General features: G+C 41.4%; 2 protein-coding genes across 6 annotated transcripts in view; one reads left to right on the top strand and one right to left on the bottom strand.

Annotated features, from left to right (window-relative positions):
- Nucleotides 1–5087, top strand: part of morn5 (MORN repeat containing 5) — a 40344-nt gene extending 35257 nt beyond the window's left edge. For both annotated transcript variants that reach the window (XM_052525952.1, XM_052525951.1), the window contains exon 5: nt 4882–5087. In XM_052525952.1, the coding sequence (XP_052381912.1) occupies nt 4882–4976 (95 nt within the window). In that variant the 3' untranslated portion in view covers nt 4977–5087. The remainder of the gene's footprint in view (nt 1–4881) is intronic.
- Nucleotides 5088–8946: 3859 nt separating this feature from the next.
- On the bottom strand, nt 8947–23114 carry lhx6a (LIM homeobox 6a). 4 transcript variants are annotated; one of them, XR_004826468.2, is made up of 9 exons: nt 22562–23049; nt 21712–21786; nt 21219–21401; nt 19557–19678; nt 11669–11889; nt 11027–11127; nt 10638–10733; nt 10283–10452; nt 8947–9965 (listed from the first exon to the last, which is right to left on the bottom strand). XR_004826468.2 is itself a non-coding variant. In XM_035776731.2 (9 exons), the coding sequence occupies exons 1-9, from the start codon at nt 22637–22639 to the stop codon at nt 9883–9885; spliced, it is 1149 nt and encodes a 382-aa protein (XP_035632624.1). In that variant the 5' UTR covers nt 22640–23114; the 3' UTR covers nt 8947–9882. The 4 variants fall into 4 exon arrangements, 3 of the variants coding, with proteins under 3 accessions (XP_035632624.1, XP_035632626.1, XP_035632625.1); XM_035776731.2 differs by having other exon boundaries at nt 10283–10472; nt 22562–23114; XM_035776733.2 differs by having other exon boundaries at nt 10298–10452; nt 22562–23047.
- Between the last annotated feature and the right edge of the window lie 1616 nt (nt 23115–24730).

Here is a 24730-nt window from a genome sequence, read left to right as displayed (position 1 = left end):
TTGCAAATGTATTTACATTAGTATTCAATACTTTGTAGAAGCACCATTGGTAGTGATTACAGCTGTGAGTCTTTCTGGGTAAGTCTCTTAAGAGCTTTCAATACCTGGATTGTGCAACATTTTCCCATTCATAATTGTCTAAATTCTTCAAGCTCTGTCAAATTGTTTGTTGATAATTGCTAGATAACCATTTTCAGGTGTTTCCCTAGATTTTCAAGTAGATTTAAGTCAAAACTGTGACTCGGCCACTCAGGAAAATTCACTGTAGATATGGCCTTCGGGTTTTAGGTTATTGTCCTGCTGAAAGGTGAGTAATCTCCCAGTGTCTGGTGGAAAGTAGACTGAACCATGTTTTCCTCTAGGATTTTTCCTGCGCTTATTAGCTCCCTTCTGTTTCTTTTTTTTATCCTGAAAAACTCCTCAGTCCTTAATGATTAAAAGCATACTCATAACATGATGGAGACACCACTATGCTTGAAAAATTGGAGATTGGTACTCAGTAATGTGTTGTATTGGACAAAAAGTGAATTGCTTTGCCACATTTTTTGCAGTATTACTTTAGTGCCGTGTTGCAAACAGGATGCATGTTTTGGAATATTTGGCATTCTGTACAAGCTTCCTACTTTTCACTCTGTCAATTAGGTTAGTATTGTGGAATAACTACAATGTTGTTGATCCTTCCTCAAGTTTCTCCTATCATAGCCATTAAACTCTGTAACTGTTTTAAAGTCACCATTGGCCTCATGGTGAAATCGCTGAGTGGTTTCCTTTCTCTCCGTTAACTGAGTTAAGAAGGACGCCCATCTTCCAATAGGTGCCCTTCTTTGCGAAAGCATTGGAAAACCTCCCTGGTCTTTGTGGTTGAATCTGTGTTTGAAATTAACTGCTCGACTGAGGGATAATTGTATGTGTGAGGTACAGAGATGAGGCAGTCAATTAAAAATGATGTTAAACACTATCATTGCACAGAGAGTGAGACCATGCAACTTATTATGTGACTTGTTAAGCAAATGTTTACTCCTGAACTTATTTATGCTTGCAAATCAAAGGGATTGAATACTTATTGACTTGTGTTGTTGTTGCGGAAAATAAATAGGCCTATAAATGTTGAAATGTTGGCTACAGAGGAAGTTGGTATGTTTTGAATTTCAAGTTATGAATTATGAAATGTCATTAAATTGTTTGGTCTTTTTGAGGGTGGTGGCGAGTGGGTGCTGCCCTTGTTTTTTAAATTTTTATTATCATTGCACCTGCCCCCTCACCCCCCCAAAGGTCTGCAAAGCCCTGTATCCCACTGCCAAGGAAAACACCCCTGGCTTTGGCTACTGCCACTCTATTGTGAGTCCAGGTGTGCATCCCAAATGGCACCCTTTTCCCTATAAAGTGCCCTCTTTTGACTAAGGCTCATATGACTCTGGTCAAAAGCATTGCACTATAAGTAGCCTAGAGAATAGCGTGCCATTTGGAATGCAATCAAGCTGAAGCTTTTTCCAGAAGATACAATCAGTAATGTTCATGTTTGCTGTAATATCACAGGGTCCTTTACTGAATCCTGAAACTTACTGAATCTCCTCTCCAATTGTAAATCCACTCAGATTATTTTCATTCCAACAAATAACCTCTCCCAGAATAATGACAACTCCGACGTCAACTATATTCAGGCGTTAAGTAACTAACCTGGCTGGTTGGCTGATCTATTGGTCAAGCTGATCTGACAGGCATTTAACACTGTTAAGTGTTTCTGCTGCATTAGTTGACAGGAAACACCTTCTTTTTTTAATTTTTTTTTACAAGGAGCCATTATCGTTTCCCTTTTACATTGCTGCTCGTGGGTGAGCCTCTCTGTGAGAGAGTTTGGGTAACGCGTTATATCCAGTTATAGACACCACCAAACAGTCTCAGTAAGGGCTGGGGGGGAAAGGCAGAATTAGTATGGGAAGACAACCAACAAGAAAATATTTGTAGCATTAATGTCATGTTTATGATGTGCCAACTGACATTTAATTAAGCAATAAGGCCCGAGGAGGTGTGGTATATTGTCAATATACAATGGCTAAGGGCTGTTCGTAGGCACAAAGCATACCGTTTTTAGTCATGGTATATTGGCCATATACTACAAACCCCCGAGGTGCCTTATTGCTATTATAAACTGCTTACCAATGTAATTAGAATAGTAAAAAGTTTTTTTTTTTGTAATACCTGTGGTATATGGTCTGATATAACACGGTTTTCAACCAAACAGCATTCAGGGCTCAAACCACCCAGTTTATAATATGCAATATAGTCTACATGTAGGGTGAAGTATGTATGAGTGGGACACTTTCTGGTGTTGTTATGTTTGCTCCTTCTCAAGTAATGTTTATTTCATGTAAGGTCTTGTTCACATTTTTGATGAAACAACTTGATCATTTATCATTCAGTGGATGCTACAAACCCCTAAAACAACATCACACCCATACTTTTGCTAAAGTGGAGCAGCAAGGTAGCCTAGTGGTTAGAGTGTTGGACTAGTAACCAAAAGGTGGCAAGTTCATATCCCCGAGCTGACAAGGTACAAATCTGTCGTTCTGCCCCTGAACAGGCAGTAAACCCATTGTTCCTTGGCCATCATTGAAAATATTCATTTGTTCTTTAACTGACTTGCCTAGTTAAATTAAGGTCAAATACATTTAAAAAGCGTGTGTTAGTGGGACACTTTAGTAAATTAACTGGGACACATTTTTTTTCATTAGTAATACATTTGTGTCCCATTTCACACTTCATCAAAAAGCCTTTGTAGAAGCTTGTAAATAACACTGTTTTAAACATTTTGTGACAAACTTTTCCTTTCCTCGCCTTGTGTCCCTCTAATTCCTTCCACCATTGTCCTATGCTGCTTATTTGCTATATATAGCTATATGTAGTCTAAAATCGATTCAGAGCTGTTATGAACAACTAAAACAACATTTCAATGTATTTTAGAATATCTAATGCAGGAAATGTTTTTAAATGGTTTTAAAGCTTAATTTGGTGCATTTGTTACAGCTAAAAAGTACTATAAATCAAATGTTCATAAAATATAACTGTTTACATGAATTGTTATTATATTTGAAAGAACTACTAATAACTATTCATTTTAACACACAAAGCTAGATTGTGGAATTATAATTGACAGAATGACAACATTATCATTGTAGCATAAGGATTCATATCTATGGGGGTTGTTCATCAAATCACATGTATTTATAAAGCCCTTCTTACATCAGCTGATATCTCAGTGCTGTTTCAACTGGTCACCCCATCTAGGAAACCTGACCACACACACACAAAACAATGATTTCACCCTAACCAAACCATTTTTTTTCATGCACAGAACACATTCAGCAACAACCCAATACACAGTTTTGTGGTTTGCAATATTACCATAGTACAGTACTCTAAAACACAAATGTACCACTAGGCCTACACCTAATGTCCCACTAATGCTGACATCACCCTAGTGTAAAACTTGTTTTTTAAAGTTCATCTTTTTTTTTGTTACATGACAGTCATGTGTAGACGAATGAACAAAACAATTCAACCATGCAGGCTAAAATCATTTGGATCTGGTGGATAATATTTTTATTATCCATTTGGGTTTTTAAAAATATATATATTTTTTACTTGTGTGTAGGCAAAATTATTTTCCCAATAATTAATATATGCAAATTAAAGCCCCTAAACTATTTCGAGTATTCATTATAGAAGGCTTTATTGCAGGTTTAAATAAGAAATCCACAGTAGGCAAAGAATTTAAAAACACATGAAGTGTTAAATGTTTAGATTCTGAATTTCCATTTATTTCAGATTGCATCGAACTATGGTGGCCACCTGTGCCCTCAAATAGAATTGTATTAAGGTATCAATTTAGCATTGACTTAAACGCTCTGTGAAGCGATCACAATCCTAGGAGGGGAAATTACAGAAAAAAAAATGAAAATGTGTGAATTCTATCTCATTACCATAAGCGCTCAGGGAAACGGTAATTGCAGTGCTAAGGCCTCGCCACCAACAGAAACCGGTGCAGAGGTATTAATTGGTTTAAAATAGTGATGAGATGTCCTTGTTGACGGTGACCTCCGTTGCAAAGAGGGGAGGCAACACAACGCGACAAAAAAAAAATGATGGATAGCCTTCGTTTCGTATGCAGCTGCTGTGGTGCCTGGTACGGCTCCGGGCCAGGGCGCAACTGTGATTTCAATTGCCGAACGCTTGAGCCAGGTAGAGTGGCGAGAGAGCCTACGGAGTGGCTGTTAGGACTATCGCAGGCAATTACACACAATCAGGCGAGAGCTTCAGACCTGTTCCCAACAATGGGCCCGGCGCACACTGTTCCACAGGGTGAGCACTCAAGTGTGTGCAGCTGCGACGCCCCGATTCAGTCCCAACAGAGAAGCTGTAGCCTCCTTGGCTACCCGGTGATCTGCAACGATTACCTAATTTCAGTTTTAACGATATGAAAACCAATATATTATCTGTTGTTTTGGTAGTCGAGTCATCCTTGTAAAAAAAATGTTCGTACATTTCTTTGGTGTGTGTGATTTAAGAAGTTATTTTCTCCTAATTGTTACCTTGATTTTTGACGGAGATGTGAACGGGACTTATAAGTTGAATGTTTTCGTTTCAGAAGCTCGAATTGAATGACAATGATATGCTGCTTCCAGTCCAGAGGCGTTTCCCCCGTCTCCCTTGATTATATGTTCAAACGTTTTTTTATGAACTAGGCTATTAGAATAGGTTATTTGTTTATACTAGACTTGTAGTTCTTAGAGGAATTGACTGTTTAAAAAAGAGTTTTAAAAGGTTGTTGCCTTATTCTGACCCTATTATTATTATTCGGACCTTATTTCTATTTTCCTGCAGATGACTATGAACATGAGTGGATTGTGTCCACTTGTCGGAAGAGCTGGGACGAGATCGTTGGACATTCTAGGCCACATTTCAGAACTGGACATTGAGTTGCAGGCTTGAGCGGAAAAAAATAAAATAAAAGGCAGCTCATTTATGGAATGTTCAACTGTGGTGCATACAGGCCTACCTGTGAATTATATTTCGTGAAATCTGAAAAATCCTACATGTTCGTTTTTATTTTAAATAGGTTTAATTTGACCAGATACATAAAAACAAAATAGGTAAGCCTATTTCAGATGCACAAAAAACACAGTGAAGCACATGTGAGCTACTGAAATGAAATATATGTGGAGGAAGTCATGCTAGAAGAATACACTCATTTAGTCAAACATTTTCATGCAGCCTGAGAGAACCCCCCTCACCAATCCTTGATTTCTAACTTGTAAACCCTTTTGTTTACTTGTAATGTTTTGTCCTTAAATGTCCCTGCTCTGCTCTCTCTGCATGGTGCAGACTGTACTACCAGTGCAGGCCAATGTAATCAGTGTCAGATTGTTCTCTCAAGTGTCCTCGAAGACTCAGCAGCTTAATGGATGCAAATGAACATGAAATATGACTCCCTCTTATATAGGCTATGCAAGATATCCATCAGCACAATATACTGTTTCCAATAGGCTTTGTTTCAGTCAGGCTTCTATTTAGGTGCCTTACTATATTTCTCAATATAAGGCTTTGGATCCAGTAATTGCATTTTCTACTATAATGTTGTGCTGTAGTGTTTTCGCCCAGACAGACAAGCGTATATTTGCGAGTGGGACGTTTTAGTCTGTCTCGGCTAAAGCTGCCCTTTGAAACAGGACCTAGGTTTGAGGATCAATCTCACGATGCAGCCTGACAGTGGCTTCCTGTCTGTGATGGCGCTCAGCTGGGCTTGCCGGACGAATCAGCTGCAGAGTGGTGGAGAAGAAGAGGGGAGGAGATGAGTCATTACTGCGCACACTGACCCATGAAGAACCCGCCAGCTCAGCCATCGGCCTGTGATTGCTTCCTGCCCAGCGCCGGGCACACACACTTTTACACACAGACACACAAATTGACACACCGAGACATGCAAGTATGCACACACACAACCAGGTACGCACCGGACATACCATAATACTTCAAATAATAGCCCGGCCGTTTATTTGCTTTTCAATCACTGAACACAACCGCCAGGTGTCTATTTCCTTAATGCACACGGCTTTTGCTCAGAAAAATGTTGTGAAGTCTACCATACTGTTTATTGTGACCGGTATAAACATTATAATAACACACCCATTGCCCTTTGTCTACTTTTGAGCACTCTCAATGGTGCTCAATAAAGTTAACTCGTGAACAATAACATTTATTTGAAACAGGCGTTTATTTGTTGACAACGTGTGCCGATTATTGGCTATTAAATGAGACAGGCGGCTATTTGAGACTGGAAATGCACACACACCAGAATGACCCGCAGAGGCTTACAGTGCCTTCGGAAAGTATTCAAACCCCTTGGCTTTTTCACATTTTGTTACATTACAGCCTTATTCTAAAATTGATGAAATAGTTATTTTCCCTCTTCAATCTACTCACTATACCCCATAATGACAAATGTTTAAAAAATAAAAACAGAACTGACACATTTACATAAGTATTCAGACCCTTTGCTTTGACACTTGAAAATTAGCTCCGGTGCATCCTTTCCATTGATCATCCTTGAGATGTTTCTACAACTTGATTGGAGTCCACCTGTGGTAAATTCAATTGATTGGACACTTTGGAAAGGCACACACCAGTCTATATAAGGTCCCACAGTTGACAGTGCATGTCAGAGAAAAAAACATGCCATGCGGTTGAAGGAATTGTCCATAGAGCTCCGAGACAGGGTTGTGTTGAGGCACAGATCTGGAGAAAGGTACCAAAACATTTCTGCGGCATTGAAGGTTCCCAAGAACACAGTGGCCTCCATCGTTCTTAAATGGAAGAAGTTTGGAACCACCAAGACTCTTCCTAGAGCTGGCCCCCCTGCCAAACTGAGCAACCGGGGGAGAAGGGCCTTGGTCAGGGAGGTGACCAAGAACCCAATGGTCACACTGACAGAGCTCCAGAGTTCCTCTGTGGAGATGGGAGAACCTTCCAGAAGGACAACCATCTCTGCAGCACTCCACCAATCAGGCCTTTATGGTAGAGTGGCCAGACAGAAACCACTCCTCAGTAAAAGGCACATGACAGCCCGCTTGGAGTTTGCCAAAAGGCACATAAAGAGTCTCAGACCATGAGAAACAAGATCCTCTGGTCTGATGAAACCAAGATTGAACACTGGTCTGAATGCCATGCGTCACGTCTGTAGAAACCCTGGCACCATCCCTATGGTGAAGCATGGTGGTGGCAGCATCATGCTGAGGGGAGGTTTTTCAGCGGCTGGGACTGGGAGACTAGTCAGGATCGAGGCAAAGATGAATGGAGCAAAGTACAGAATGATCCTTGATGAAAACTTGCTCCAGAGCGCTCAGGACCTCAGACTGGGGCAAAGGTTTACCTTCCAACAGGACAATGACCCTAAACACACAGCCAAGACAATGCAGGAGTGTCTTCGGAACAAGTCTCCGAATGTCCTTGAGAGTCCCAGCCAGAGCCCAGACTTGAAACCTGATCGAACATCTCTGGGGAGATCTGAAAATAGCTGTGCAGCGACGCTCCCCATCCAACCTGACAGAGCTTGAGGATCTTCATAGAAGAATGGGAGAAACTCTCCAAGTACAGGTGTGCCAAGCTTGTACCGTCTTACCCAAGAAGAATCGAGGCGGTAATCGCTGCAAAAGGTGCTTCAACAAAGTACTGAGTAAAGAATCTGAATACTTATGTAAATGTGATATTTCAGTTTGAATAAATTTGCCAAAAATGATAAAAGACAGGTTTTGCTTTGTCAATATGGGGTATTGTGTGTAGATTGATGAGGGAAAAAAACGATTGAATACATGATAGAATAAGGCTGTAATGTAACAAAATGTGAAAGAAGTCGAGGGGTCTGAATGCTTTCTGAGTGCCCTGTATATACAAATGTACAATGAGTAGCATAATACATAGCGAGCATACAGAGATCAGTTGTTCAGCCCCTCAGGATCACTTGATACCAACCACTGATTTCCCCAGATCTATTTCTAAATTGGCTCTAAATTGGCTCTAGTGTGTGTGGATTGTGCGTCCTTGCTAGTGGATTGTCTGGGATTAGGGGCTTAAAAGGGCTTCTTCCATCAAATTGTTAGTCAAAATAAAAATACAAATGTCACATTTTAAAGTCCATTTTATTGCATTTAGTACACAAAACATTTATGTGATGCACAGTCAATCAAATAAACTTTCGATTTCATTTCATTTTTTTTAATAAAACAAGACAATGTTGACAATTTCCGGGAAAAAAAAGTGCTTACAGGCTATTGTCTCAATAAATACGAGAACATTGAGGTCTTGTCTCCCTTAGTCCCTTTGTAAACACAGGATCCTATTCCTCACTGACTCCACTCCACAGCCAAGACACAAAAGTTACAGTTTCACACAATCTCCCTCTCCCCAGGCTGACCAGCTAACAAACGTCTATATACACATCATATCCCCAGTCCGCTGTACCACATCTCCGTTTCACCCCATAGAAGTGAAGCACACAGGCTGGACTAATTGTAGAAGACAGCAACAAAAACACTGACTTGACATGGGTCCTGCACAGACATAAATGATAATTTAGTGACAGTACACCTGGTTAGAAAAAGGGTAGGGATTACATGTAATGTGACATGTATCGTCTTTTAGTCCTTCTTTACAAGTGGAGGAAGGTTATCGGGTGACATATTTCAGACCTCCCTCTCTTTCTCTCATACTCAAATGTGATTGTTCAACATTTAACAGAGATATGTCAATGCCAAACGCCTCACAAGGCTGTTACTGTAAATCCTCATTTTACAATTTGGAGCGTCAAATGTTTGAAATATCCATATCCATATTATAATAATACATTTATTTTTATCTTTGCACATGAGGATAGGATATGGTGAAAATTAAAATCACCCCCCACAATTTTTTAAAATTGTATTTCAATACTTTCACCAGTAAAAATGTAAAGTTACACCTTGCCACTATTTTTTTTAAATCATCCTAATGAATTTGAGTTTTTCGTTTTCTCTGTGAATTGTGGTGTTTTACCTCAGCTGCCTGGAAATGAGTCATAATTCAAAACAACCGTATTAGGGTCGTTCTGTTTGCTTATCATGGATAAGATAAGGCACACAATCTACCCTCATCTGAGGCTTATATCCTGTACAGAAGGCTGCTGATGACAGTGTATTAACGAAGAGCTGATTACCACATGATCTCAAATAATACCAATACTAACAGCTGTGACTATAAAAAAGAAAATCGTACTAATTTTAAGTTCGAAGCAGATTCCACAACAAAACTCAGTTATTTCGCATTCCTTCATGGTATCATCATAGAGAGAAAGGAGGGAGGTTTCTTACCTCCGTGTCCTCTGTAAAGCTCACAAGTCCAATCCCTTGTCGTTTTTTCCCCCCTCATAGGTAAATCTTCAGAAATTAGACAGCGCACATGAGGCTGTATTCCTGTTAGCCTGGTCCCGTCACCCCCATCGGAGGATGGAGAGAGGAGTTATTTCAGTCCAGCTCTGCACAAGGAGCTCATAGTCTGGTTCAATGTGTCTTGGCCTTGAATAAGTCCCAGTGAGCAAAAGGAAGGGCTCACATCCTCCATGACAACAGTCAGACTGGCTGTATAATCATAATCCTGTTCGTGGGAAAAGAGTCGATGAGGCAGTCTCTCTCTCTTTCGCTCTCCGTCCGAGTGGTTAAGGGTGAGAGGTCAAGAGTAGAGAGCTTCTCAAATCTTGATCCTCTCCTTAAGTCATCTTGCTGATGGGAGGTCAGGATTCAAGGGTCAGAGGTTGGGGCGGGGAGGGTGTGGGGGGGCAGCGGCAGCGTACATTAGTTAGCGGCTGAGGGGTAGCTGGGGCAGCGACATGGCTTGATGGGGGTTCAGGCTCTGTGTCGTTAGAACGGAGAACGGGTGGCCTGGTGGAACAGAAGAGAGGGACACACGTGAAATATTATAACTCAGTTCAGCACAGTATCAAGATGGGGGAGCGGTTAAGGAACATACTCAAGCACAGTACAATTTGTTTTATTGTTAGAAAACGTGACCTATTGACACAGCGAAGCACAGCCACTACTGAGTAGACAAGGACAAATCCCTCCTCTTTTATCGCTCTTCATACCTCTATCCGTCTTCCTTTATTTCCTCGGAGAGGAGACGTAAGGAGGAAAGTACTGAAAGGGGAGTTGGTGAAGCAGAGTAGAGGGCTTTGTGAGGATGTAGTGAAGAGACTAACCAACGTAACACTCACTGTCGATGTATCCGTGCAGGGCCACCATACGCGCCCTCTCAGGACTGCCAAAGGGGGAGTAATGCAGGTCGTCGGGCAGCGAAGGGGGCATCCGGGACTGGGGGTGGCCTTGCGAGGGTCCGCTGTGCTGGGGGGTATGCTTTTTGTGTCTTGCTCTGCAGTTTTGAAACCAAACCTATGAAAATGCAATGTTACCAGCTGTCATATGACATGTTATTCTCATATTCTTATATTCTCATTGTTTTTACCACCATGAGTCATGTGACACTTAGCATACACTCCAAAGCAACTTACAACGTATTTAGATCATTGCTTTGAGACGGCGTGATTGGACCCTCACCTGTATGACTCTCCTGCTGAGACCCGTCATGTCCGCCAGCTTCTGCAGGGTCTGTGCATCGGGGTTGTTGTCCTGCGCAAACTGAGCCTGCATCACCTGGGAATTGTACATAAGTTATTAGAAATATATGACCTCACTGACTCAGCTATTTTGGCTGTATATCAGCAAATAGCGGAGTATCAGTGTCCAGAAATGACAATGTAACACCACCGCAGAGCTAAACTACAAGGAGCCTATTGAAATGAACGAATGTTGCCAACGACGACCATTAGACAGTCACTAATATTCCCCAGCCTATTTGTAAAATAATTCAAAATTTGTTATTGACCTATTATTGGAAATAGAAAATGAGGAGACAGGGACATGTGGTTCCCTCCTCTGTGACTCACCTGCAGCTGCTCAGCGGTGAAGGAGGTGCGTGCTCTCTTGGCAGGCTTGGGTTGGCTGTCCTGCTCTGACGGCACTGCCCCCTCCAGAGTGATGCCGCTGCCTGAGACACCAGGGCACAGAGACAGGGGGAAAGAAAGGCGAGGATAGGGAAGAATGAGAGAAAGACAGAAAAAAAGAGAGAGGGGAAAAAGCTACATTTAGAGTTTTCCCAGTGATAATTGTTATCCCCACAGTTACATCACAGTGTTATGTTCCAAAATAGTTTTTTGGGCTGTCCCCATAGGAGAAACCTTTTTGGTTCAAGGTATAATTATTTTGGGTTCCATGTAGAACTCTTTGTGTAAAGGATTCTACATGGAACACAAAAGGGTTCTACCTGGAACCAAAAAGGGTTCAACAAAGGGTTCTCCTATGGGGACAGTTGAAGAACCCTTTTTGGTTCTAGATAACACCTTTTTTTAGTAGCGTAGTGTATCCTACAGTGTTGTGTAGCTGTATACTATATAAAAGTGTACACATACAGTAGGTTATCGTTTTGACAGCAACTTTAGAGAGCAGGTTCTAGAGAGAACACTGAGATAGGATGCCCTAGACCAGTGAACCCACACTCAGAGCAGGTTCGAGAGAGCCCAGTGACTCACCGCTCTCAGCAGCCCGTTTGAGGTTCTCCACCATGGTGTCGTAGTGGATCCTGCAGAGCACCTTGTCCTCCACCAGGCCAAACTCCTCCCCCGTGGACAGCTGCCTCTTGCAGGAGAAGCAGGCGAAGCACGCCAGGTGGTAGGCGTTGCCCCTGGCTCGACGCACCCAGTCGCTGGCGTAGATCTGGCGGCCGCACCGGGCACACTTTGTACCGAACTTACTGTGAGAGAGAGAGAGAGAGAGGGGAGAGAGAGAGAGAGAAGGAGAGAGAGAGAAGGAGAGAGAGAGAGAGAGAGAGAGAGAGAGAGAGGGAGAGCTGGGGCATCAATATTCTGCTATAGAGGTCTATAACCAAAAAAACGGTCTATAACCAGACTTGTTGTTATGTCAACTTTATGTACAAAATATGACCGTGTTTATAGCTGAATTGAACTAGTCAAATCCATGAATTTAAATGGATGCACAATGTGAAAAGCAACATTCAGACAGGACCTTTAATAGATCAGGTATCCCCACCTTCCAATGATTTGCAAATAATTCAATAAATTACCTCTTCCATATATCAACCGTAAACTTTAAAAGAAAACTTGAAACACTTGTTCCACACTGAACCTAATCAGCTCTTCTGACGGCACTAACATTACAGATGTGAAGAGGAGCCTGGCTGATTACATGTTCAGGTCTGATTTTAAGAGGGCAAGAGAGAAGAGAGAGACAGACAGAGAGAATCATGCTGATGTATTTTTTAATAGATAGCCTACTGTAGATCACTTGGGAAAAAAAGAAGGTCTGTCAATATTGCAGAATTTGGTTTTTGCTTGTTCAGTCCATCAGTTTACATTATGAGTTGAATGGAAGTGGAGAATTATTTAATTTCAAACTAATAGGTTCACTGCATTTCTTGGCCTCGCTATCCGGGCTCCATTTTTGCCAAAGTAAATGTTCCTACCGTCATGATTTTGACATGAAGAATATTTAGCCAATTTGATGTTTTACACCAATATCACAGCTGTTAGCCACGTAAGTATATGCAACGAGGGGCACATATGACAAACTAAAGTACTATCAATGAAGTACTACATTTAGTTGATCGTTTCTGACTGGCATAGTCATAACCTTCATAAAAGAGGCTTTTGAGAGATCAGGTGTTAGTTTGTTTGAACTGGACATGTCCAGCCTGTTTAGATCCAGACATTTGGGTTGACCCAGTCAGTGTTTCAGGGGCAGGGCGGGGCCGATGTGGACGGACAGAGAAAGGCTGTACTAATGGTCTGCAGATGGCCCCTAGCCTGACCATCTGTGGGTGTGTCCTCTCTTGCGTTCATGCGTGCATGACAAGGAGAGTCGAGTCAGTCTACTAAGAGGAAACGACCCCCGTCTCCAGAGCTCAGAGATCTCTCACATAAACACAGTGACATAAGCATGGTAACAACCCCAAAGGGCTAGAGATGAGGGGTGAAGGGCCAAGTATAAGGGGCTGGGGGAAGCCAATCACCAATCATAGCCGACCAGGCAGGGAGCAGCAGACTGATTTGGTAGAAGGCAGCATCTCCCCGGCTCAATGCCAGGCGTCCTAAATTGTGCCCTATTTCCTACACAGCGGCCCTGTAGGCCCCGGTCAAAAGTAGTGCACTATATACGGAATAGGGTGCCATTTGGGATATCCCAGTTCCAGAATGACGCCATGAGGTTGAGTCGGAGTTCTTATGTGCGTGGCTTCCACGCTCCACTGACTCTAGTGCTGAAAGAGAAGCACTCTGGGATACGTCCACAAAGAAATGACACAACGACGTACGAAGACAGGTCTGAGACTGACTGTACAGACCTGGCTGGCTGGATGTCTCAGCCTCTTCCCTGGGAAAAGGTACCACGGTGTACACACACACACAGTACTACAGTATACACACACCTCTCCTTCCCTGGCCCGATCACCCAAAATGCTCTGTTCCAGCTACACCCATTTGAGTTCATAGATAGGACTACTGAATGATGAGGGTAAGGACCGGAGGCACAGTATACACGTCATTATGCGAGAATACACACCGCTCACAACAAAAGCCTATTCAGACTTTGCGAAACCATTCCAGAGTTTATTGTGTACTTTAAACCCGACTATCTATGGCCCTCTGTACTGAGAATACCGCGTGTTGATTAATGATGCATTGTGGAGGACAGTTCAGAAAGAAATGTTGTGGAACGGAACCGTAATCTACCATGACAGCTTGTCTGCCTCAGACTCTACGACACAACACAGAAGTGTGTGTGTGTGTGTGTGTCTGTGTATTATTTTGCACGGCATGCACACATGTGTGTGCATATCATCATCTTTCTTCATCTTCACTAGCTTTGTAGTTAATTATGCCTTTGTATCAAAAAGCTGCCTTTTATTCTGGGTGCATGCCAATCCCCTATCACCTTTAGGAGAAACATTCTCTCCACAAAGCTTTCCTCCAGCCCTCCTCTCTGCTCCGCTCAGCTCCACATTCATCTACCAACAGCCGAAGAGAAGTATATTCATCCCCAAGATTATTGAGCTTGAACGTAGTACTGAAGATGGGCAAATTTCTTATTGAAATGTCCATGTACATTTTCTTCCACAGGTCCTATTATGGAAGCATTCCAACATGCATTCCTTATGAAGACCAAAATTACCATGGTATGAGATATAGGCATATTTTCTTATCCAAACAGGATACTTACCCTATTTTCCTACCAGGTAAAAACACCTCATTTCCTCCTAAATCAGTAAAGGACAGACACATCCTGATGTCCTGAGCCTCAGTGTGTTTGTTTACCTTCCTGACTTCTCCTGTCAGACAATCTGACATCTCAAGTCTCTTTTCCCTCTACCAGGTCTGGTTTCACTCACGGCATGCTCCTCTCAGTTTCTACGGAGACCTCATCAGTGCCTGGCGGGAAGCAGGCTGGCAGCGGGGCGGGTTGATGAGGACGGCTGGATAGGCTACACCCCCCCCAACCTCATACACGCACACACCTTCCGTCCCCTAGCACCGCTGACCGCCCCAACCCCAACGCAGCGGTGAGGACGGCCACTCAGATTACCGTGTCAGCATCCCAGGGTGCCCCTGATTGGCGGTGCTTTGCAACTTCCTGTGTGGCCTGCGGCTCACGGCAGCTCACGGCTCGCTGTGTTTCTGTTTCGGGCCTGGCTGACAGAGGGGCTTTAGTTACTACAGCGTCTGCTCTGTCCCATGCCCCTCTACCCCTCTGCCCCTGCTCCTCCACCACCCCCCTTTAGGCAGAGTAAACCCACTCTGATTTCCTGCTATTACGCCCCATTACAACAGCTGTCAGTCCAGAGCCAGATGAGAGACTGACACAAATGAGAAATATCTCCTTGTTTTTCTCTCCAGAGCCAGAATGAGGAATGAGTGACGCCCAGCTCTGTCTGGTCCTCAGAACTCACGGCAGTCTAACCCTTCCTACAGGCCTAACAAGTAACAAGTACAAGTACACCTAACAAGTACACTGGTGTTGAAACACCACTGAGGTGGAATGTCAAGCTGCACAGTGGAAAAGGGAGAGAGAGGTTTCAATCGAACCCTCTCTGCAGCAGAGCAATAAATTCAGTTTGACGGTTTTGTACACACCTGACCAGTCACTGGTTAAGATGGTTGTAAACAAACAAACTCCGCATATGGGGATGCTTCTGGTCCCAACCACAACAATGCCCCATCATTCATCACTATGGCTTCCAACCATGTCCATTTCACAATACAAAATCCTCCATGTTTTATTTTAATTGCTGCCCCCCACTGGAGGGAATAGAAGTATTTGGGGTTTCAGGGTAAATGGGGTTGGGGATGGGGCCAAGGGAGCCTTATGCTGATATGGGTCACATATAACATTATTGTGTAGCAGAATGCATACACTATTTCCATGTTGTAAAAAACTTCACCTTAATGACTCACGGCTGGTCTTTGTGTGGAAGTAGGCACAGTCAGTTTTACATAAGCAGGTTCCCATGGCAGGCACACACACACACACACACGTGCTCGCACACTGATGCACACACACAACACACCCGTTGTGGACAGAAAGATCAGGCATTTTTCCTAAGCACCTTTTGGAACAGGAGGCTCAGAGACATAGTGATCCCTGTGTGTGTGTGTGTGTGTGTGTGTGTGTGTGTGTGTGTGTGTGTGTGTGTGTGTGTGTGTGTGTGTGTGTGTGTGTGTGTGTGTGTGTGTGTGTGTGTGTGTGCGTGTGCGTGTGTGTGTGATGTATAGTGAATGCACGTGAATGTGTGTGTGCATGCATGTGTGTGTTCCTGCGTGTGTGACAGGAATCACATTCAGAAACACGTTGACCCGGACAACACTGTGTGCTGGGCTTGAGGCTTTAATTGCTGGTGATTATAAACCTCAGACCAGTGGCTCTGTATCAGGTTACCATCAGAACACCCCCCTCCCACATCACACCCCCCCCTAAGCAGGGTCACTCCCTTCACCTCTCTGGTGCAACCACACGCACCTGCACACACGCACCTCTCTTTCTGCAGGACCTGTTGCCATCCGCTGAGGGATTGGAGTCCGAGCAGGGAGATGCCACCGTGCCCACTGACTATGACTTTGCCTGGGGTGCGAAACTTTTCACCCACATGCACACACAAGCATGCACGCACACACACATACAGAGATGCCGCCGTGCCCACTGACTGTCGGGATAAACCGTTCCCAGGCTCCCTCTCCAGTGCCAAGCTCCCTCTCAAGCTTGGAACCATTAAAGCCCTTTCACTATGTCCACAGTAATACGTTAGACAGTCAATCACATTCTGCCTCTAGTTATGTTCCCAACATGCCACCATACTCTTGTGGAAGCGTCTTAAATGTAACCCTATTCTCTACAGTGCACTACTTTTGACCAGGGCCCATGGGGCTCTAGTCAGTGCACTATTTAGGGGATTTGGTGCCGTTTGGCACATAATATTGCGTCCTTCACCAGGAAAAATGTGTCTTTAAGATGTGGAATTATTCCCGAATGAAATAAATAAAACTAGAAACGAGCAGTTTAGAATGTTTGGGGGAAATGATGAAGGAGAAACACTGGAGGTTCTGTGGGTTGCATTGTGTTCAGTGTTGCACTCCTCTTTCCAACAGCAGATGGGCGTCATTTCTTACAACAATGGGATTTTAAAAAACGTGGCAACGGTTAAGTTCCAACACTTTTTTTGTTCAAGTTTTTGAATATCTTTTTGAACACCATAAACACTACACGACCCGCATCTCACGTGAGTGGACACTCGTTATGAAGGAGAAATGCTGGAGGTTCTGCACGTTGTATTGTGGGGGCGTATGGTGGACTCAGACTGTCTGTGTATGGCTTACCATATTAAACTTTACCAGATGAATGTCCAACATGTCTCGATCATCTGGAACACCTTCCATAAATATCAACCAATATGTAAATTAGAATATTTCAACCTATCGGCCAGTAAATTAAATTACAGGCAATGATGATCTCCTTTTTAAATAAATGGCCTTGCTCAGCTGTAAAGCAATTTCCTCTACCGTTTATTATGAATGGGACAATATAACAATTCTGAGCCAAAAGAGTTCAATATAATTAGTTATTAATGACAAACTCCGTGTGATAATCTCAGGATGCATACAGTTTTTGGTATTTTAACTCAGACGAACATTACCTCTAGCTATTAAATAAGAAGCTATAGTCAGATAGTGTTTCACATGTATCCTGCATTATGAGAGACCATCTCATGGCTCATTTGAGCTTTGCAATCATAGTAGCTCAGTATCGATCATTTTCTCTTGTAAACATATTACATAATCATCATATTTACAAAAATATATATATACCACGTTTACACTCCCTGCATGTATCTCTGATGGTGTTCATCCATTACTAAACTCAAGTAATACATTCTTGGTTGACATTGACATCTTTTAGTTCTGTAGTCTAAGCCTTGATGCTGATCTGATAAGTACACTCCACGCCCGCATTGCGTGGACACAAGTGCCGACGTTCCTATCTCAATAGATCCACTGTGCTACACAGGGACCGGGTCTCTCTGTGAAGGGCTTTAGATGAAACATCTTGTGAAGCATCACTTCAGATTATTAGCCTAACACAGAAAACAAACCTTCTGAGGCAGCGGCTCCTAAAACACAGTATCGACTTTAAAGGGCCAGTCACTTCACATTGACTGGAAATGGATGCGGAGGAGAGGAGGCCTGGCCAATTGAGAGCTTGCATTCAGGCTCTGTGTTGAGTGCTCTGCAATCATGACACACTGGAGACGCGCATGCTGCATGAGACTTCACAGTTTAGCTTTAGCCGCGGAGTGTTATTCTTACTCTGCAGTGTGTGTAGTGTGTGCGTGCAGTGTGTGCGTGCGTGCGTGCGTGGGTGCACGCGCGCGCGTGCGTATGTATGTAATTACAGGTATTTGTAAATATTGTGTCAAATGTGTTATATGAATGGAGCTGGTGAAATATAAGTATATATAAATATAGAATATTATAGAAAATATAACAGCATTGGCAGCATTGAAAGCAATTATGTTTGATGTATATTTTGTGTCTGTTAAATAATGTGGAAGAGTATGAAACCATCAACAAATATAATAGCATTGCAAGCAATGATGAATAGTGTTATTGTGTGTAGGAACTGTAGAAATAGTGTGTAACAACATGCTATATGATAATAGCCCAACAAATTGTAATCTTGGGGGTAGCACTGATTAGAATCGTTATCAGTAAGTGTTACTGTGAATATCTTCTCATGTCTTCATGTCTACACCTGTTGTGTTCAGCACATGTCACAAATAACATTTGATTTTGATTAGATTTCTGTTAGACAATCTTATGAAATCAGTCCAGAGATTAGTCTTGATTTAAATTTGGTCATAACTCATACATGTTTTGGTATGTATTAGATTAATAAACAATAGAATAGCAGTTTAGATAAGAATAGAATAACAGATTGTATACTACAGTATCATACAAGCATTTCGCTACACCCCCCCCCAATAACACCTGCTAAATGTGTATGCGATTATATAATCAGATTGTTATTAGTTGATCTCTCTTTGCTTTTTGAATCAAGAGACACGTTGAGCTGACGATCCATGGACGATAATTTAAAAAGTGTAAACCTGTACAAATGAACTCGTGTTGTATGTCGTAACGTCATTATTACTGATGTGGCGTTGGCGTTGTTGTTATAAGGCCTAGTGGCCTAGGGCTTTTGCAATCGCTTATTGTTACTATCATTTTTTTAGATAATTTAATACATTTGTTATGCAAAACTGCAAGGCAAAGAATCATGGATATCGCCCAGTGTTATGCTTTTTTAAAAATGTAATTTAACTAGCCAAGTCAGTTAATTAAGAACAAATTATTATTTACAATGACGGCCTGGGAACAGTGTCTTGTTCAGGGCAGAACGACAGATTTTTACCTTGTCAGCTCAGGGATTTGATCTAGCAACCGGTGACTAGCCCAACGCTCTAACCACTAGGCTACCTGCCGCCCAATTGATGTCATCTTCATCATTAAATGCGCGTATAATATCCCAGCAATTTATAAATCCTGCAAAACACGTCTCACTACACGCCCCATAACAAAAGCCTATACCAGCAGAATTACATTTATTTTACAACATCTCAATATTTAGGCCGACGATGTAGTCTCAACAATGGGATTCAAAGTTAGTTAACTCCTACCCTTATTTTGCTTATAAGCTTTTGAATACCTTTTTAAACACCGACACATACAATTATGCGCATGTCCACTATCACCCAAAGGAGAGGCAAGTTTTCGTATGACAGGCGGCAGGCGGAAGCATAATATTTAATATAATATAATATAATAATATTTTGAAAACAAAGTCAAAAACTTACCCTACCTGAAATAATCCATTTTACAGAAGATCTCTTTGTTTTTGATGTAACAGCTGTTGTGTTGACGTAACGACGTCCGGCAGACAGAACACTCCAGACACCTCACGTGCCAGATCAAGTTATTTACCTGCAAAACAAAACAGTGGTAAAAGAAGCTTAAATAATAATAATAATCGTCATCGTCATCATATTAATAATAATTATAACAATATGTCTGTATGTAGCCTATGTGAAATCAAATTGAATCATTCAAATTACATTATTGCTCAAATAGTAGCCTAGGCTAAACGATTTAAATGAATGAACATGTCAAATAATAACAACAAAATAAACAACTGTAAAAATAGCATAATTCATGTAGGCTATTATGCACTTTGCAATTGATTATATTACAATAAAAAAAAACATCCATGACTTAGTTGATATTTTGGTGGAGCTACAAAGACAGTATGACTTTTATAATAAATATGTTTCCCTCTATCCGGTAACTTTCAATTTGATTGTGCACGTAAAAAAATGTAATCAACACGTATGGCCATTGGGCCATTTGACGTCAGCTCGACTGTATATTCACTCATCAATACGCAGACCAGGCAAAAGGTTTGAATATTGTTAGATTTGTATTATTGCCTTTAATGTTAAAATGATTCCTAAACCGTACAGTTCGTTGAAGAATAATTCAAATGTAATGTCAATGTAATTAATATATCTTATAATTGTTTTGTTCTTCTCGATGTTTGCCCGTGTAACGTAGGCCCAGCCTACCAAGTAAAGGAAACTAATAAAATGTCAACATTAAGATATACACAAATATTATATTATTACTTCGTTCTCCATATAATAAAATGTGCCATGTGCAAAATAAAGGGGTATGTCCTTGCATCATTAGGCATATAGATTATTAAACACAATATATATATATATATATATATATATACAGCGAGCTTTGGTGGAGTGGACCATTGGGTCTGTTCTATGAGTGGATTTCATTTTTTTTATAGAAGCAAAATGTTCAAATCATTTAAAGATAAATAGCCTATAAAGAATCGATTTAAAAAATGAATATAGCTATGCATTTAAAATGAACATGCATCGTTTCCTGATAAAATAGTTTCCACATGTATCGCTTCCATATAAAGACTTAAAAGAAATGGAGCACAGATAGCAGAATAATGATCCCCTTAGATTTAAGTAACACACACTTCCTGCAACTCTGAAAAACACTCCCAGACAGTTGTTTTTTTTACTCCGTAGCACGCAGAGCGAGGCCGGGCGTTGTTCTTGATGTGAATTTGAAAGACATAAAAAACATAACACGATGTATGACCCTTTCCTATCTAGGCTACTGTCCTTTCTTTTATTTTAGAAATAAAATAGTATGTTCAAAACAATGGAGCTTCAGAAGATCAACACTTTAGTCTACTAAATTATTTCAGGGTTTCATAATTCGGAGCATGATTTAATTTATATTCGTATTAATATTTAAGGAAGATAATTAAGTCAACGTGGATGTAGCTTGGGCTAAATACATCAAACATGTTAGTAAAGTTGTAAAAACTAAAACAAGTCAAAGGGATTTTCCATATCTGTTTTACATTCGCAAAAACATAAATCCTATGCTCGTGCGGTTTTAGCCTTTTCATGACCAATAACGCGCGCACTCGCACCTTGAGTAGGTATCTGTCCAGGATCTCCAAACCACAGCTCGCGCACACGTTCTTCCCGGTGGACGCCACCGAGGAGGCGGTGGAGATAGGCGAGCAGATATACGGGGTAGAGGGGGGACTCGGGGAGGAGCGCGTGTCCTCCCTCTCCATGTTCGATCGGTGCGATTCTCCGTCCGAGTGAGACTGCACGAGAAACAAGTCAAGAATAAGGACAGGGATACATTTTAAGCGCATCTGGACCAAAATATTTGACATATTACAGCCTATAGGCTACTTCATGACCGAAGTCATGCTTTTAGCATAGAAAAGCATATTCAGGCTCGCTATCAGCGTCAACATATATGTTGCATAAATACTTGACAGGCAATAGAAAACTAATAGCAATAACATTACATTTTACGCATGGCAATCATTTAAGCTTCAGATGCTATAATAATAAACAGCAATGCACACATTGCAAATAATGCATTAAAACGTTTACATAACTTCTCACCATGACGTGTGTGTATTTGGCTTCCACGCAGCGCGAGGCACCCGGTGTACTCTGCGGCGTTTCTGGAGAAATCACCTACAAGACAAGATTCAACGGCAAGTCGAAGTCAACTCGCGGCTAACGTACTATCCATCTCCAGCCATGAACTCCTTGAGAGACATTGCAGCCCTGAAGCTATATAAAGCGTTCAAACAATAACTCCCGATTTGAACTGTTGTGGAGTATTTAGGGCCCTGCAACAAAAGCTGCCGTTTTAATGAAGCTATTTCAATTTGGATTGATTTTTTCTCTGCACTTAACCCATGGCTCTTAAAGTAATCGTGTTTTCCTCGCAATCCAGGGAACCGAAAAAAACTACCTGCAATTACAAATAGCTTGAAATGCGCACGATAAGAGGAGACCCGGAGTGTCAATTTCAACTGTCAATCAGAAAAGGCAACGGGCCACCCAAAGAATGGCAAATTTGATTTTTAATGGCACTAATTAAAATCTAATTCTTCTCTGGCGAATTGGCATGTTGAAGAGGGTGGACTGCGAATCACACTCCATAATAGACGCGCTTGTCTCTTCATGGCGCGAGGCGCAGCTGATCTTTGTACACAACCAGTGATTCTTATGATATCAATTTAAGACACATAAAAACAGTTGCAGTTAAGAAAGCAACATGATGACAGCAGATAGATTACCAGTAAGATCCTAGTGTAGTCTATACAATGGTATCAACCAATACTATGTGGGTATCTTAGACATGCATGCTAAACCAGAAAGCAATATTTCATATCCAAATGATTTTTACGCATATATTTTACGCATAGGCTATTACTGTAGGCTATTGTTTTCTTCACATTACCTGTTTTGAGGGAATTCCTTCGGATAAAAACTTATTTCCCTCTGGTAGAGGGGCCAAAACCTCATTTTTCCAATACATGAACGCACTTGGGATTCTGATAGAACGTAAGTCGAGTTCCCTTCCCTTCCCAAGCTCGGAGTTTGAACTGATTTCACTTTCATGCAAGAAAATATGCGCATCTATTGTATTCTCCGTGCCATGGATTTGCAGGGTTAATTACACTTCTTGTTTTGAACCCACGGCGTGTTTTTACTTCTACCCACGATCGATGCAACGGCCTCCCAGCACACATGCGATATAAAACATGAGAAACAGTTATGGCATCTATACGATGAAGCTCGTGGGTGTTGCAGACGGACGACCAAGTGGAGGTTGCTCTTCAGAACGCCTTATTTAGAACACTTAGAAAATGCTTCCTTCCCTTTTTTTCCCTCTGTTAGGGATGGAATTGCTGACTACAGGAAGTAGATGGGTTGGCAGGTTTGCTCGAGATCTGCAAGAACGCGAGACACAACGAGTGAGAGCAGGTTAGGGTACGGTCTCTCCAAGCGCAATTCGTCTGGAGTGAAAGTTTAGTTGCGCTCCAGGATTGGAGGGGGGAGGGTAAACTTGTTGTATTGTGGCTGCGAATAGGGTACGGTTCATGGACACCAATTTTCTGACACAGCACCGCTATAATGGAGTTTTGGCACTTGTCAATTTCTGTTATGGGTCGTAATAAATAACCTATTTCCAAATTAAAGTAAGTCTGATGTTGGATAATGTGGGTTCAAGTCAATCCTTTATGATTTAGGTTGAATTGAAAATAACTATTTAGGTGTTGAATAGTTCCTTTTAATGTGTGTTTATTATTGCATATTTACATTCGCCTATTATTTCTGCATTCCTCACACAAACCATCATACAAAACAAAGTGTCTCCGGAAGTGATTTAACTGGCTATCTTTCTTGTAAAGTCATTCTAAAGAAGACAGTCATTAAAAACATAGCACCTCATCGAATCATGTTTTTATTTTATTTTTTAATTGCAACATAATTATGCACCATAAAGGTTTATTAAGGTTAAATTATTCACGCTATACTTTATTATTTAGGATTCTTTCACTTTGCGAGACTATAGGCGAGAAGATTTCAAACGAGACACAAAATAAAGGTCGTTTATTTACAGTCCAATTTATTATTAGGCCTCTAATGTCAATGTATTATTATTATTTGATAGCTTGACTATTATAATAAATATTAATATTAGGGATAGTTTCTTATATCCGATTACTGACGGATTAAAATCTCAACGGAAAAGTTTGATTCTGCAAGAGGATCAATGGAAAATTTGACACAAAATCAACATGACATCTCATTCTCACCCCAAATTTGGTCTTTCTAGGACCTTGAAGACAATATGCTTGTCTCATTGACTCATGATGATCATCCTAAAAACGCATAGGCCTTTCTATCACAGCATCAAAAATACCAACTAGCAGTAATTAATTTATTAATGATTGAAACGATGGATAATCACGATTTCCAATATACAGACTACTATCTTGAGACCCGCGCGAGTAACTGGAACTTTGGCAGTAAATATGTCACGGTTGCAGACATAACTGAAGACGCGCGGATCTCCCCTTCAAAATAACCATGTTGAATGCTACCAAGAGTTTATGATTTCCCGGAAGCTGTTTCAATCATATCAGGCGTTAGCTATGTCACTGTAAAAACATGTTCAATTCACAGGAATATTGCTAAATAAATCATATTGAAAAATGTTGCCAAAGGTCCAATATTCTGAGGTAGGCCTACTATTTTTCTTACCATTCAGGTTGCAGGCAGAGTAACCATGCACCACTCATGTGGGCATCAATCGGACGCCCACATTTCAGATGCTTGCAACACACTTAATGGGAGCGGGGTGAAGAAGCCCAATGTGATATCAAGCCAATTTCTTGATTGAAGAAAATTCTATTAGTGTTTTTTTATTAGTCAGACTATGAGGACTGGTATTATATAAACTCATTGAAGATAGAGATGATATACCGTGCACAACATCGATGAGGAGTGGTAAATAGATATGGGAATCTCCTGCTCTAGTTGAACCAGATTCTTCTAAACATTTGGCAGATCTACAAATGATGGGATACATAAAATAGCCATGTAAAAACAACACGTAGAC

Source organism: Oncorhynchus keta, chromosome 9, assembly GCF_023373465.1.
Source record: "Oncorhynchus keta strain PuntledgeMale-10-30-2019 chromosome 9, Oket_V2, whole genome shotgun sequence".
In the NCBI taxonomy this organism is placed as follows: domain Eukaryota; kingdom Metazoa; phylum Chordata; class Actinopteri; order Salmoniformes; family Salmonidae; genus Oncorhynchus; species Oncorhynchus keta.
This window is presented reverse-complemented; position numbering and strand designations above follow the sequence as displayed.